Raw genomic sequence first — 15,190 nt, 5'->3', positions numbered from 1 at the left:
AGTCCAACTATTTTTTTTCATATAGATATGATACGTGGCTTAATGTGACAGCTCAAACAATATTATATATTAATTTCTGTACTTATTAGGCTAAACATTTGCTGTAAACATAGATGTTGTTAAAAAGATACATAACATTTAGAATAGTAACATTGTTCTTAAGATTATTTATTGTTTGATACAAGTATCGCACCTACTTCCTGGTTACACAAGCTGTGTAGTCGATAGATGTACTAATGGAAAAAAAATATACATATATAAAGTGTCCAGTCAACATGAACTTACCTTAGCTTACATTAACTACAGTGAAATGTACCAGGCATTACCACCTACTTGTGAACTTTAAACAAAATTTTTTTGTTCAGTTTCTTGTTCACCAGATGAAATTTCCCACAATCACTGTTCTAGAAGAACTCATCAGAAATGGACATTTCACTGAAAGAGCGGATCCCTCCATTTGTCATAATGAACATTAAAACATCCAATCATCCTCAGTCTCACTTAAATCACACAATTAAGTCTTTCCACTATGTAAAACATTCAGCATGTCTTTATTTGATGGGTTTTTTTGGCCAAAAATAAATAAATAAATAAAGGTATTCAGGATTTTTCCACCAGACTTATTCAGGCTAATATGTACAAACAGCCTTTATGTGAGGAATTGTTTGTGTGTGAAAACATTTCAAACATCCAGATGACTACAGAAATATTTTTTTCCTTCCTGTCTAGGCTGATTTGAGGGAACTGCCCTCATGCAAAGGCCATTATGTCTGTCATCCAATTCATGTGATTGTATTTAATTGTAAATGTGGGCTAATAAATGTGTTTCTACTTATGGACAATGACTTTTGTATCTTTTCTTTTACCAAAGAGAATTATCCGAGGACTTTACTCCTCCTAGTGGTGGTGAGGATGAATAAGACGTACACCCTGACTTCTTTTTTTTTTGTGAACTGCACTTGCGCTCATCTATCACCATGAGTTTTTATGTGCCCATCAACACAGTGTAGATAGGGAATCAGCAATTAATGACTACACAATTAGAGAGAAGGCTTTAAAGAGCAATATATTTCAATTTAGGAACCATAAACTTAGTGAGTTGGTAACTAATTGTAACTGCCTCAGGAGAAATGGGAGCCCTTTGGACTGAGGTCAGGAAGACTCAAAATCAGTTTCAAACAGATTTCAAATGGCTTCTTCAGTCACTCACACATTCTGGCAAGCTGCAGCATATCTCACATGATATACGCTGAGAGGAACTTCTCAAGTTTTAATTAAAAGGCGGGCAAAGTGGCCCGCAGTTGAGTTGTTTTGAAATTCATCACAGTGAGGGTGTAGACAATGCTGTCCCCGTGAGACTTGATATCTTTGGACAAAATGACTCTCTCGCTCCATTTGTCGACATTTTCATCTCTCTTTCTGTGGATTTCTCTCCCCATGTCCCAGCATCTGGATACCTTTGGGATGGAGAGGGGAGACAAGGTCTTTCCCATCCCACTGTTCCCCCAGGGGGCACGAGTTGGTTTGTGAGCTTCTAGATCACATGATAGAGACACATCTAATCCTGTTAGAGGTTAATATCTTCCCGTGGCACAGAAGAGACAGCAGGAGGGAGAAATGATGGGAAGATAAAAGATGAAATTTCTGATGAGAACGTGAATACATAAAACGTGCTATCTGCTTCTCCTTGCTGTCCCACATATTGGTTTGTGGTTAGGGTATACGTAAGTGTGTGTTTGTTCCCGTGTCTGTGTACCCTCATGGGATCTTTCCGGCTGCTGCCTGCATGTCTAACAGACTTCTCTCAAGGTGTTTTCCCCTCGCTGTCTTTCTGTATCTGCTCCATCTCTGCTCCCTGAGTGAGAAAGTTTACCCTGTAGGCCCCATCTGAGCTCCAGGCCCCCCAAGGCCTCTGCATTCCCAAAGCTCCTACATACCAGAGCCCCTCAGGCTCCCTGCTTTACTACAGGGAATACCCCCAAGAACCCCTAGACCCCCTCAGACTGTGAAGCAGCAGCTCTGCACCAGAGAGCTAGCCTGAAGGGAGGGGGAGAAAGCTGTCTGGGAATAAAACTAACAGCATGCTTCACTTAACATGTGAACATTACCTGACAGCGCCTCCTGTTGGCACAGCATTGTTTTTGCATGCGGGCCTCCTTGTAACCCTTCTGAGTTGTCTCTCTGGAGGGTTGACCTTGTTAACAATCCCTTGGGGCTCCTAAGAGCCTGTGTGTGCTACATGTGCACTGACCTTTCCAGTTCCTGGAGGTTAAATAACGTCTTTTGGCCCAAAGAAACACAGCGGGAAATGTATGCTGATGTTGGAAGCACCTGGGACTTCACCGAATGACATAGTGAAAAATAAGACCACTCCTTTTTAAAGCAACTACAAAAAACAGCTTGTTGTTCCATACAACTAAATCATGAAAAAGATGCACCTTTTCCTTTGCTTTCCTTGTGACAGTGAATTTAAATAACTTTTACTTTTGATAGAAACCTTTTCGGGACATTGCATGTGGTTGTGGAGGCTGTGAAGCTAGCAGGCCTGCTGTCCTACAGATGTCTTGGGCTGTGCCTTACCAGGTGTACGTCACCTGAGATTACCCATGCCGACACCCCTTAAAGGCAAACTGCCAGCAGTACAGCTGAGGGGGCATCTGGTGGCGTGTGCGCGAGCGAGTGTGTGTACGCCTATGTGTGTGTTCATGCATTCAGACTGGGGGTAACATTTGGCAGGATGGGACTGAGTGCATACATTTATTGTGTTGTTTGGGTAATACACATGCCCGCAAAGAAATGCAGAAGATCAGTGTATAGGGCACAGATCTGAGTGAGTGTGATAGTCGTTGGTAGTAAAGACTGAGGACATTTAAAGCATCAGAACCTCTTGCTCCGGAAAGCCTTGCCAATATCCAGTAAAGAGTGAACTGAAGTGAGTAAAATGTTCAGCTCTGTCTTTCACTCTGTCCGTCTGATCTTCCAGCAATTCACAACACCCCCGCTGAGTAAGAACAAAGACGAGCCCTTCTTAATCAAAGTGCACTGGATTAAGAAGCAGAAAAAAACATCACAGAGATACTACCTCCCTGCCATTATGGGAATTGGAAAACAACCTGAATCTGCACTTCAAATGAGCCGTCCGTGACCCTGAAGTAGGAGAAAGGCATTTTAATCTTTGTTAATTTGTCAAGTGTAAAAGGGCTGCCGTGAAAAGAGCAGGTACACACTGTACCCTGTTTGGGCTTCTGTTGGATAAATGTCTTCTTTAAACGTACACTGTGCTTTCCATATGCGAGCACACTGATAACAGTTAAAACATACTATGAGCCATGCAACAACACTTTCTGCCCACACTGAGTCATATTTTATTAACACACCCTCTGAAGCTGAATCATCCCATCGCCTTTCCTCTAGATTTGCAGATAAGCTGAAAAACACACATTCTATTGAAACCATGTATATTTCACGGACCGAAATATAGTCTGTACTGATACTCAACATGCAAGAATAAATTGGACATCTTCAGGCTGAGGTGGTAAAATATAAACAGTATATGAATTCAGTCACAGTCGAGAACTCTGAGTACAAGTTCCATTTGCAAGACGAGAAAGGATGACACTGCCATCATGTGGATAAAAGGTGTAAAGTGTTGTTCTAAACTGCAGGCTATTATGTACAGCAAGAACTCAAGCATGTGCATGTGTGCATTTTGGGGCCCAGCCTGCGTAGAAGGGGGCAGTCAGTGGAGAGCAGCCTGCTGACACTGAGGTATGTGTCTTTTCTAATGAGATTTATTGGGCTCCAGATGTTCCTATTTATGAAGATGTGTGCTTGAGATTTAGGAGGGTGAGATCTGCACCCTGTCAGAGTCACAGAGGGGTGCTGTTTTACTGTCTGTCACCCACCTCACACCCCCACCTCGTCTCATAGGTGGCCTCTTAACCTGACAACACCCACACCTCCTTTGTCTCTCGCCAACACAAGTGTGCACTGATGTGACTCAAGATTTTATAAATGCACAAGAATATAAAAGGCACCATATATTGTGAGCAAATGCACCACATGAAGTATATACAAAGCAATCTGGGCAGTCTAATGTACACTTTAGGAAGATAAAGATGTCGACATTCCCACAACCGAAGATTCTCTGTGTTCAACTTAACAGACAAACACTGAGGAGTTGTTCTTATTGCTCTAAATCCAGTTTACAATGTCCAACATATTGAAGAGGTGAGACCATTTTAAAAACAAAAGAATAAGCCAGTGCATGTGTTGTAAAATATTCAAAATAGTATGTCAACATTTTCCTCATCTCATGAAGTTAAAAACAAAAATCTTGGCTCAGCATTACTGTGGCATTATACCCTCTCAAAATGGCACTTTTATTGCTAGTAGTGGTTGAAGTGCATCTTGACGACCTTGGGGATCATCTGTGAGTCTTGACGTTGACGCAGGCATCAGCTGCGCTCGCCACTTCGGTAAGTCTGGCAAAGCACCATAACCGCTGACCAGGATCCAGGCATCTTTTTCTACTAGCTGGCACAACATACTGTCACATTCCTCTTTGTCCTCCTCCTCCTCCTCTTGCTGCTCAGATGGCAGGCTGCAGCTTGGTCAGGTTCCTCTGGTGCATGCTGTGGTGGCGCACCAGCTCGTCAGAGCGGGCAAACTTCTTCTGACAGTTGGACCAGCGGCATGTAAAGGGCTTCTCACCTGACAAGGAGGGGACACGCAAAAAAAAGGGGGGGGAAACAGGAGAAAGCATTGCTTTAGAGTGAATTCAGTGAAGGCACTTATTGTGTGTAAATCAATTCGAATGGAGAAGTAGAAAATAAAGGTATACGCACTTGTTTTACCTGTATGAGTCCGAGTGTGTGTCTTAAGATGATCTGACCGTGAAAACTTTCTCTGACACGTCTCACACTGAAAGGGCTTCACTCCTACGCAGAGATGACGGTTGTTGTTGCACCGTCAGAAACATGAATGAGTGTGGAAACGGTAAGAAGAGGGTCAGAAGTTAAGTGTAAGATTAAGTGGTTAAAAATTGCTATTAAGAAAATGTGATCAAATTTACTCTAGATTCATTCTAGATATGGGAATTCTAGCATTCATGGATTATAATTGATCACTCTGGTTATGCAGCATTCAGTATTATCAATTAAATAAATACAAAATCACAATACATAGAAAAATTATTTGTTTCTCGTAGTGAATTAATTTCTAAATATTTATTTTGTTGTGTTCCTGGATTGAATGATATAGTTTTATGCATTACGGGGTCTTGAAGCAATAATGATGGCCGCTATATTTTTAGAAAGCAGTAAGAAGGTTTAAGAAAAAAGAGTTAAAAGGCGAATTAAGGCAGCAGCCAGGATTTTATAAATAATGAAACACTAATTACAATGACTCATTTCTCGCTTCAAAAAATATTCATTATTCATTTAAAACTGCCTCCTCCACACTACCAGGAAATTCAAAATCCTTTAAGTAATTACTTTTTAAATGTATTGTCCAAAAAGGAAACCTGATGTACCTATCTATAGTGGAATGAGGGATTAGATATACTAGCTTAACACCACTCTACCTGTGTGTCTGCGCTGGTGTCTCTTTAACTGGTCCGAGCGAGAGAATCTGCGTCCACAGTCTGTGAAATCACACTGGTATGGTTTCTCTCCTGCAATACAAACCAGCCGTCATCATCGAAGCCTAAAGTCGTCACATTTCAAAGTGGGCAGGACAAATGAGTACAAATGTTCTAAACAGCCTCCACCTGTGTGTTTGCGGCCATGCATCTGCAGATGGGACAGTTTGAAGTATCTCTTGCTGCAGCCGGGATAAGCGCACACAAACGGTCTCTTCTCACTGGCCTCTGAAGTCTTCGCAGCAGGGGAAGTGATACCAGATACCCGTCTGACATCCTTTAAGAAGAAAGGAGAAGGATTTACACTGAGGAAGTTCACTTTCTGTCTTTGTTCATATGTGTGACCAAACCTGACTAACCTGAAGTCCTCTGAAGACACCGTGGGTGTGTATGTGGTACTGGGTGCTGACAAGCATGGGTGGAGGTGGGGCTATGGGGTCACTGTCATAGCTGGTTGGATGGCCGCTGGTAGGCAGGAACAAAGTTACAAGTTAATTATAACAGTGGAGTATTTAGGACATAAATGCCATGTTTCCTGACGGATTTCCAACTTGAACAAAAGCCTTTCTCCTCTTCTCTTCCAAACAATCCCTAAACATGCCTGCCTCTAACAATATATCCAGGGCCCTGAAGATATATTTTCTCACTCAGCTTGTAAATTTAGGTGACGGGATCCTACATAAACTTCATCTGAGACTTTTTTTTATTTTTTGAGCAAGGAAAGCTTCGTCTCACATTCTTTAGCACAAATGGCCCCTTCTTTCTGTTTCCTTCTTTTTTCTTCCTTTTTAAAAGTTTGAATGACTTTATAGTAGCCTAAACCAGAAAACCTTCAAATACTCAACTCAGCATTTAGAACATGCATTAGAAGTGAAAGACTGCACATAAACAAAGCACCAGTGAAGACTAAAAACTGCACCATATGGTGTTGAAAATAAAAAGCGACAAAGTCTCACCTCTTCATAGATGATGCCAAGGAGTTCATTTGGTTCCATGTTACACACTCCAGCTGAGATGCCATTTGGTACAGGTTATCACTGAGTAAAACATACAGCATACGGCATTAACAGGGTTAACACTGCACTTACAGCAGAGTTAGGAAAGCGGGGAAAGTAATTTATAGGCTATGTTCAGGTTTTTTTTAAATTTATTATTTGGTTACTTTTTGGAAATAACCTTGAAATTAATAATCACAGACAAGATTTACTCTGAATTCCTCCTGACAGTTTTCTTCCCTTGTACATAAAATGAAGATGTTTCATTCAGGGGAAGTCCAAATGGTTCACTTATTAACACATGCTGTCCACCCACCACACTCCTCACTGGCCTCATTAAAAGACACAGGCACTGAGCCATTCTTTACCTTGGCAGATCACACTACTTCACACAGACACACACAAACACAGCACACAAACTCGCACACTTGAAGATGGGATTGTGCACTCCTTGTGGGGGTGAGAGCCTCTGTGCCTAGTACACCCTGGACCCGTGGATGACATCACTCTGTCCTCGGTATCATTAATGGCGGGAAAGACTTTCAGGGGAATTCTGGACCACATTCCTTCAGAAGTCCTTGAGGGAAGGATTGCGATGGCTCACTAATCAGTTCTGAACTAAGTAAAACTGTGCAAAGACTCACTGATATCTGACATATGTACACCATGTGTATGAGCGCGTGCACTCGTGTGCGTGTTTGTTTGAGGGTTTCCAGTTCATGCAATAGCTCTAACAACAGTGCAGTCTTCCCCGTTCTTATCAGCTGCCGTCCCAGTATTTGAGTTGTACATGTTCCTTTTCTTCAACAACATCGCGGGCCGGCATTTGAAGAATTTCATCCTAATTTACCCTTTGAGATGTTTTCCATCCAAACGAAAACAAGTGAGAAACACATCTACAGATTCAAATAAGCAGATTTTCAGTGGCAGCTTCTCCGCAACTCTCACTTTCACTTAACATTTCTCCTTTTTACTTTTCTCCTCATTTTTCCTGAGGGTGGACTGCGACACATCAGCAGTAGATCACTTAAGTGTTTGTTTTGGCCTGCTGAGCACCAGTGGGCAGCACTTAACCTCAGAACAAATTAGGATTCACAACCCAGACGCTGTAGAGGCAAACACGGGCTTAATGTGGGATCAGGGAGAGTTCACACTTCTAAAAATTACCAGCAAGTGAGCAAGCTGCATATGGTGTCAGTGGAAAGAATCTGACATGAACTGATGACTGAGGACCAGAAAAAAGGGGAAATAAAGCAAAAACAAACTCATACAGGGATAAATTATTGTACCTGTTGTAATTTCGCAGCAGCAGCGCTTGGCTGCTCGGACAAGAGTCTGAAGGATTATGGCAGCTGAACATAGGATTAGGCGCTGGAAATTGCTGGTCAACTAAATCAAATGAAAAAAATACAAAGGCTGGTTTAAAATATGGATGCAGTGTTTACAACAATTTCATTTTCAGATTTTAAAATAATATGCTTTTTTTAAATGAAAAGCTGGGAGTCTAGAAAAGATCATGAAACTGTGAAATACATAGAAAAAAACAGAAAACACTGAACACATTGTTAATTTTAGTGGTTTTTGGTTAAAACTATATATTACATACAATACATCACTGTTCCACTTGCGATATAAATGCTTCTAAACCATTGATATTATATTGAATCATTTTTCCAGACACACTAAATTTATTTGTAAGACAAATATGAGTTCATTTCAAAGACACATGAACGGCAAGAGAGAAAAAATAACAGAATGGAGAACAGGTCGTTGAGAACCACTGGTCCTTTTCAGGTTCAGATAGTATATTGGTCCCTAGACAGTTTTTGACATTCCAACAGAGTCGCATAAAGCCATTTCCTCAAGTTATAATTTCCAGAATCATTAACCTTTTGTATGCTTGAAGAGCAAGAGGGAGAGTGTGTTTATGTATGTCTGCGTATATGAATATGTGTGCAGACAGAGATGGGGAGAGATGAAGGGAAATGGATAATAGCGGTTCTGTTGTGATATGAAAAATGATGGGTTACTTATATAACCTTGCTGTGACACGACAGCCTTCCAGTCTGCAGATCAAATGAAAAGGCGCCGGGGCGTAAAGAGTTACCTATGCTGTTTGGCGGTGACAGTGTCTCCTCGTGTTTGAATGACAGGCTGGAGAGCTGAGGAGTGTGGTGAGACGGCGTGTGACCGTAACTGGGATTGCTGTCTAAACCGACTGCTCCGTAACCTGAGAGAAAAAACAAAAACAACAAAAAAGAGAGGTGATGGAAATAAAATGAGCCTATTTGCCTGCTCGAGTCATTAGATCATCATCTCAAACATCACTGCAACATTCTGAAGCTTGCAAAGTCTTCAGTATCTGGTCAGTTATCTATATCCCCTTGATAGTAGCTCTTAGTCCCTGGCAGGCTTACCGCAGGGAGACATTCATCGCACTACTAAATCCTCTTTCCTTGTAACATATTCTTTTTCCCCCCATCTATCTTTGGCTTTGTGGTTGCATTATTTATGGCAGGTGGAAAAAGAAATTTGGCAGACACACCACAGATGGACTGATGTGAGCTACTGTAGCATATGCTTTGTAAAAAAAAAATAGAATGGGAGAGAAAATTTTAAAGAGTATCATTTTAGTTATTTGACGGGGAAAGAAACATGTAACGAAAACTATTTTGATGTATTCTGCTGTAGCACACAAGTATCGTACAATCACAAGGAAAGTGAATGTGATGTTTATTTTACAAACGCAGTATGGACAGTTTGTGATACCCAGCGTCAGGCCCAAAAGGGATGTCAGTAAATTTCTAAGAAAAATGACTCACAAACTCCCTAATTCATGCCACTTGCAGAAAACCACTCTGTTTTATCACTTCATCAAAAACTACTTTGCGCTGGGCAAAGAAGTCTCACATGCACACTTCCTCTGAAAGCAGCAGGCAAACATGTAGGTTAAATGTACCCCAGCAGATAGCAAATGCAAGAATTGTTTATGACAGTGGCAGATGTGTCTTATCTCCTGTACAGAAACATTGAAACAAAATTTATGTAGTTTCATTTTTAATTATGATTCCAGATAAGAACCAAACTAATCTTCTGTTTTGTATAAAAAGTTGCTCAAACAGCAGCTGAAGTCAAAGGACTCAATTTTTATTTTTTATACTTACATTTTTTATGTATACATGCAATACTGTGTTAATTAAACCCAAAACTGAGGGGTAATAATAATGATGATGCCAAAGGATTTGTTGTGATTTGAAATGACCTAGTAAAGAACATGACATGCTGCTCAGACACAACATTACTGACAACACTTAAACATCAAGAGCACATTTAATGGCAGTATAGAATGATGCTGTCTCTAAAAAAACATTTTATTGACTGATGGTATCACAGAAGGGATTAGCAGTAAGAATGCTTACCCTGATTCCGAGGTGTAGGAGGGCTGTCCACACAGCTGGGCAGGTAGGTTCCATTGGGAAACATTCTTGGCTGGTTTGAAGGTGGTTCTCCAAAGGCCCCGGTCCGACAGGGGCCCGAGCCTGTAAATTGGCCAGTGAAATGCACTGTGAAGGCCCCAAGTCCACAGTGAGGGTCCTCTATCGGATCAGCGGTGCCCCAGCCAGGCTCCTGCTTGATGAGGGAATGGTGGGAGGGCAGGGAGCTGTATGGAGAGCCAGGGTGGAGGTCCAGCATCTGGGTCCACGGGCCCCCACCAACAGACATCCCACAGCCGCCACCAGCTCCTGGTAAGGATGGCACAGGAGGTGCAGGTTGTAAAAGGGTCAGATCGCGAACATCTGAGCCCAGTGACATGGTTCCACACGGTTCGGTCAACATTAGCGAAGGAGATTCAAGAAAATCCAGTCCAAAAAAGTAGTGATCGTATTCCAAAAGAAGGTACAACTAAGAAATCACAGTAACATTAATGAACTCTTAAGCGCATAACAAAAACAATATCTGAAGAAACAAGAAGCATGGAGGAAATACTTCTGCAGAAACAGACATCAGTGGTCACAATGCGCTAGAGGAGCCATGTTTCCAATCTTTTGTGAGAAATTGAATAATGAAAATAACTGACTGTTGAACAAAATCTGGATGCCAAATTTCAGGCTCCCTGGGTACCTGCTGTGGATTTGAAGTGGGAGCCTGTGAGATAAACAGTTCCTTGTCCCTCTGTCTCTATAATGTCTGGCTTTCCTTATTCTCTTGAAGGCTCAAATACTGAATAACTCAGTGAAGAAGGGGAGGAGCAAGAGAGGATGAGAAGAGGATGACTCCCTTGCTTTTCCCCAGCCAGCTGAGACTGCAAATCTTTTTATTGTTTTTACAGACTACACTTCTGAGTAGATTCTAACTAATGTCACATTTAGATTAGAGGGTGTTGTTCTTCCTTCTTTGTTCAAGTTTAAGCGTTTCTCATCAATTGCACGTACATGTGCATGAAAGAGGGAGTCAGTGTTACATGTCCAGTGTTCAGGATGCAGAACAAACTAGAAACCTGAGCAACTAAAAATACAATTTGAAAATAAAAAATGTTTTCAAACATGTGTTCAAAAACAGCAAAATGAAAATGTTAGTCAGTGCACTAGTGACCTGAGCCGTTCTTACAAATGCTTATCGTTCTGGACTCCTATGACTCTGACTCATTTGTTTTCAGAAATATACACTTTCAAAATTTATACTTACTGGATGAAGCAACAGTTTAGCGAGCAGCAAGACAGCTGCTTGCAAAAACACTGCACTAGACTGAATAAAAATTACAGGTGAAACAGTAATTGCTCAAAATGTAAAAATGGTAAAAACAAAAATGCATAAAATGTGGCCGGAATGTTTCCATTTTGGATACGGTACTGTTTTTTACTAAAAGCAGCTCACATAAACTCCAGGGCCTTGGACCAAAGCCACATCACACTGAGGGATAATTATTTATTAGAAGAGAGGGTGTGTGTGTGTGTGTGTGTGTGTGTGTGTGTGTGTGTGTGTGTGTGTGTGTGTGTGTGTGTGTGTGTGTGAGCATGTTAAAGATTGGGTTTTGACCTTAACTCTAGCTTAACTCAGAGGAACTGCACATGCACAGGAATGCAGTAACTTCAATATCCCTATAAAAACCAAGACAGCTGCTTTGGATCTTTTAACATTACAGTATTTGTGCGATCAGCACTCGGGTTCCTCCTTCTTTTCTTTAAAAGCTTAAAAGAATCACAATATGTGCTATAAGCAGTGCAGTGAAACAATCAATCATAGCTGGCCTGAGATAAGACCATGGTAATCATCAAGCTAAAAAAAGTGCTTGTATCGTTTTTAGCATTTGTTTAAAATGTATAAAAAATGTGATTTGGTATTGGATTAATGAGGTTCATGTTAGAAATCTTGAAACATGGATTATGTGCAAAAACTGTCTGTCCTCACCATGCCTATCGACTGAGAAAACTGGGATCTAAAACACAAAATGTACTATTTCTCTTGTAGCCCAGAGTGTGTCGGTAATATGCTCATACTCTGTGTATAATGTTTGTTCTTTTCCTCCTGGGGACATGAATGAGAGCAAAAAGTCTTAAGTAGTCTGTCACTTCCAATTACTTTAACTCTGAACCGATGCCAAATTGGATAACTTTACGATTCAGACCACAATACTGTGGATAAATTGTCCATCGGTGAATTAGTGTGAGACATGGTAAGAGTGTTAACCAGTTTCTTTCATCACTTTCTCCAATGTAATTCAAGAAATGTTATTGACCCCAGAATCAACTTAAAAAGAAGTGGTGGGTTAGTTACTTTTGAAATGGGAAACAGAAAGAGAAGGAAACAGTGAAGGAAAGAGGTGACAAGCTGCTTTGAGTGATGAAATAACCCGACAAACTGCTGAAGTAGCGTTACAGAGACAATTGTCAGTCATTGTTGCAAAATTACAGTGATGCGTCTTTCAGTACTCATGGTAAGTACTTTGAATTGCTGCTTTCTGAAATATTCCAGGAATTTATTGACCGTATCTGATGAAATCCATTACAGTGGTCATAACCTTACAATGCCCTTAAAATTTAAAGCACAGATTCATCTGGGTGGTTTGCGGACATGGACAAGATTAAGAGTTTTCCTACTTGCTCTATTCTTGGAAATAAACAAGTGCAAAGGCAGCCCCACATCCCTGAGGAACACGCTGACATTTAGAGGATGTCCACATCGCAGATTTGAAAATAGAAGCGAAGAAAATTAATTTCTCCCAATGCAGTTTTTAAAAACCTTGTGTGGTCCGCCCATCACAAACAAACAGAAACTAAAATGATGTCCTTTATGGACAAAAGGTTGTGGAACAATTAAAAGTATCTTGTCAAACTTAGAAAGAGAAAGAGGAGGAAATGCAGTGTGTCTGAGCCAAGGCAAATGCTGGCTGTGCCTTCCAGAGTGGAGCCTTTAATGGGAATTCATCAAAGGTGACAGGGTCGGGAGAAAACAACCCTTTCAAGCCTTATGACGAATGGCAGTCCCCAAATACACCCATTCTTCAGATCGATCTATGGTTAACTCAGGGTTTAAAACAACATTACTGTGCAGTAGAAAGGAAATGGTCAATACTGCCTCTGACCCCTAACAAGAAATACACAAGACTGGAACTTTCTACAGCACGATGACTAAGGGGGAATTTGAGAAGCCAGAGAGATGCATGATAAACTACAGAGATATTTGACCTGGCAGGACAGATGCAAAATAAATTACTTTTTCCATTTAAATAAACATCTGCGTTCAAGCTATTGGATCTGAACATAGGTTACAAGGCAGTTTCTGTTTTTTCAAAACAAGAGCACTGCTGATTTAAAATGATTTATTAACATTTTTGAAATATTAGTAATCAGCAGTGCAGTAGCTTTGTTATAGCATTTAACAGCAGCAGAGAAATGCCAAAGAGCAGCAGGTGTTAGTTTGATGTGCTGAGAGTGGCACAGAAAAACCCAAATCCCTGCTTATTTCTAAATATGCTGGTTTCTGTTAAACAGGAAGGGTACACATGGAACTGTTTGTTCCTTACCTCAAATTACTTTTTTCTTCTTAAAGAGAACACCAAGCTATGTTTTATAAAGCTTGTACACTTGTTTTAATTAGCCCATATCAACTCCAAGCACTCTTCAAAGCGTGGTATATCAGACTGGAGATAAGAAACAGAGAAGAAAGGTCTGTGGGAGAATGTGCAGTTCTACAGGTCACGTGTCAGCCTCAACACTTGTCCAGTGATATTTTAAACACCCACTGGTTTCTTCTTATTGGCCATTTTTATTCATTTGAAAAGCTTCAGTAGGTGAGCCTCTGTGAAATGCAAAAAGGAAATCCACTCACTTCCCACTTTTTTAGGTACACCTTGATAGTTACAATAGGGGCTCAGCCCCCCTTTTTCCACCAGAACTGCCCAAATTCTTCGTGGCATGGATTCAACAAAGTGTTGGAAACATTCTTCAGCAATCTTGGTCCATATTCACATGACAGTTGCTGCAGATTTGTCAGCTGCACATCCACGATGCAAATCTCCCATTCCACCACATCCCAAAGGTGCTTTATTAGACTCAGATCTGGTGACTGTGGAAGTCATTTGAGTACAGTGAACTCACTTTCAAACTCAAGAAACCAGTTTCAGATGATCTGAGCTTTATGAGAGCATTGTATGATTCACTGTACACTGTCAGGGATAAAGGGATAGGCATGGGCAGCAACAATACTCAGATGTTTAAATGATGCTAGGTTGGTACTAAGTGGCCTGAAATGTCTCCAGAAAACACCACCTACAATAGCCTTAATTGCAGATACAAAACAGGATGCAGCCATACTTTCATGTTGCCCACGCCAAATTCTGACTCTACCATCAGAATGTAAGAGCACAAATTTTGTAGACAAGGCAACGTTTTTACAAACCTCTGTTGTCCAGTTTTGGTGAATCTGCTTGAAATGCAACCTCAGTTTAGTGTGAGTTTAGCGTTCTTAGCTAACAGGAGTAGCAGCCAATGTTGTTTTCTGCTGCTGTAGCCCGTCTTTTCTTCCTATCTTGGTTGTAACAAGTGGTTATTTGAGTCACTGTTGCTTATCTATCAGCTCGAAGCAGTCTGGCCATACTTCTCTGACCTCTCGCTCATCAGCATGGTATGTTTGCCGGAGAAGTATTGCTAAATGGATATTTTCTCTTTTTTGGAACATTCTCTTTAAACCCTGGACATTGGTGTGCAGAAAATTCCAGTAGATCAGCAGTTTCTCAAGTACTCAGACCAGCACATCTGTCAGCAACAACAGCACCACACTTAAATGACTTTTTTCCTCATTCTGATGCCCAGTTTGAACTTTAGCAGGTCATCTTGACCACGGCACATGCTTAAATGATTGAGTTGCTGCCATGTGGTTGGCTCATTAGATATTTGCATTAATAAGCAGCTTAACAAGTATATCTAACAAAACTCAACCAAGATAAATGCTTTCAAAAAAAGAATGTCTTTAAAATGCATTTCTGAAAGCTTTGTTAATCTCAATAAAGTCAATAAATTACACAGATCATTACACTAGTTTTTTTCTCATTACA

General features: G+C 40.8%; 1 protein-coding gene across 3 annotated transcripts; it reads right to left on the bottom strand.

The window, feature by feature from the left end:
- Positions 1 to 1,104: 1,104 nt before the first annotated feature.
- Positions 1,105 to 13,770, bottom strand: wt1b (WT1 transcription factor b). 3 transcript variants are annotated; one of them, XM_014340453.2, is made up of 10 exons: positions 13,661 to 13,770; positions 10,056 to 10,379; positions 8,744 to 8,866; positions 7,926 to 8,025; positions 6,598 to 6,678; positions 6,001 to 6,106; positions 5,771 to 5,918; positions 5,585 to 5,674; positions 4,848 to 4,940; positions 1,106 to 4,713 (listed from the first exon to the last, which is right to left on the bottom strand). In XM_014340453.2, exons 2-10 carry the CDS (start codon positions 10,357 to 10,359, stop codon positions 4,592 to 4,594), a joined length of 1,167 nt encoding a protein of 388 aa, XP_014195939.1. In that variant the 5' UTR covers positions 10,360 to 10,379; positions 13,661 to 13,770; the 3' UTR covers positions 1,106 to 4,591. The 3 variants fall into 3 exon arrangements, with proteins under 3 accessions (XP_014195937.1, XP_014195939.1, XP_005915200.1); XM_014340451.2 differs by lacking the exon at positions 13,661 to 13,770 and having other exon boundaries at positions 1,105 to 4,713; positions 4,857 to 4,940; positions 10,056 to 10,880; XM_005915138.3 differs by lacking the exon at positions 13,661 to 13,770 and having other exon boundaries at positions 10,056 to 10,878.
- Positions 13,771 to 15,190: the final 1,420 nt, after the last annotated feature.

This window comes from Haplochromis burtoni, unplaced genomic scaffold (assembly GCF_018398535.1).
Source record: "Haplochromis burtoni strain Fernald_Lab_line unplaced genomic scaffold, NCSU_Asbu1 Contig_11, whole genome shotgun sequence".
In the NCBI taxonomy this organism is placed as follows: Eukaryota; Metazoa; Chordata; class Actinopteri; order Cichliformes; family Cichlidae; genus Haplochromis; species Haplochromis burtoni.
The sequence above is the reverse complement of the archived record's forward strand: the minus strand, read 5'-3'. Positions and strand labels throughout refer to the sequence as shown.

What these genes read in the sequence shown, in the direction of transcription:
- wt1b (XM_005915138.3), bottom strand. Translation starts at nt 10,473, where the DNA reads ATGTTGACCGAACCGTGTGGAACCATGTCACTGGGCTCAGATGTTCGC. An exon ending in GCATGGCCGCAAACACACAG is followed by an intron (nt 5,675 to 5,770) that starts GTGGAGGCTGTT and finishes TTTGTATTGCAG; the next exon opens with GAGAGAAACCATACCAGTGT. An exon ending in GACTCATACAGGTAAAACAA is followed by an intron (nt 4,714 to 4,847) that starts GTGCGTATACCT and finishes CCTCCTTGTCAG; the next exon opens with GTGAGAAGCCCTTTACATGC.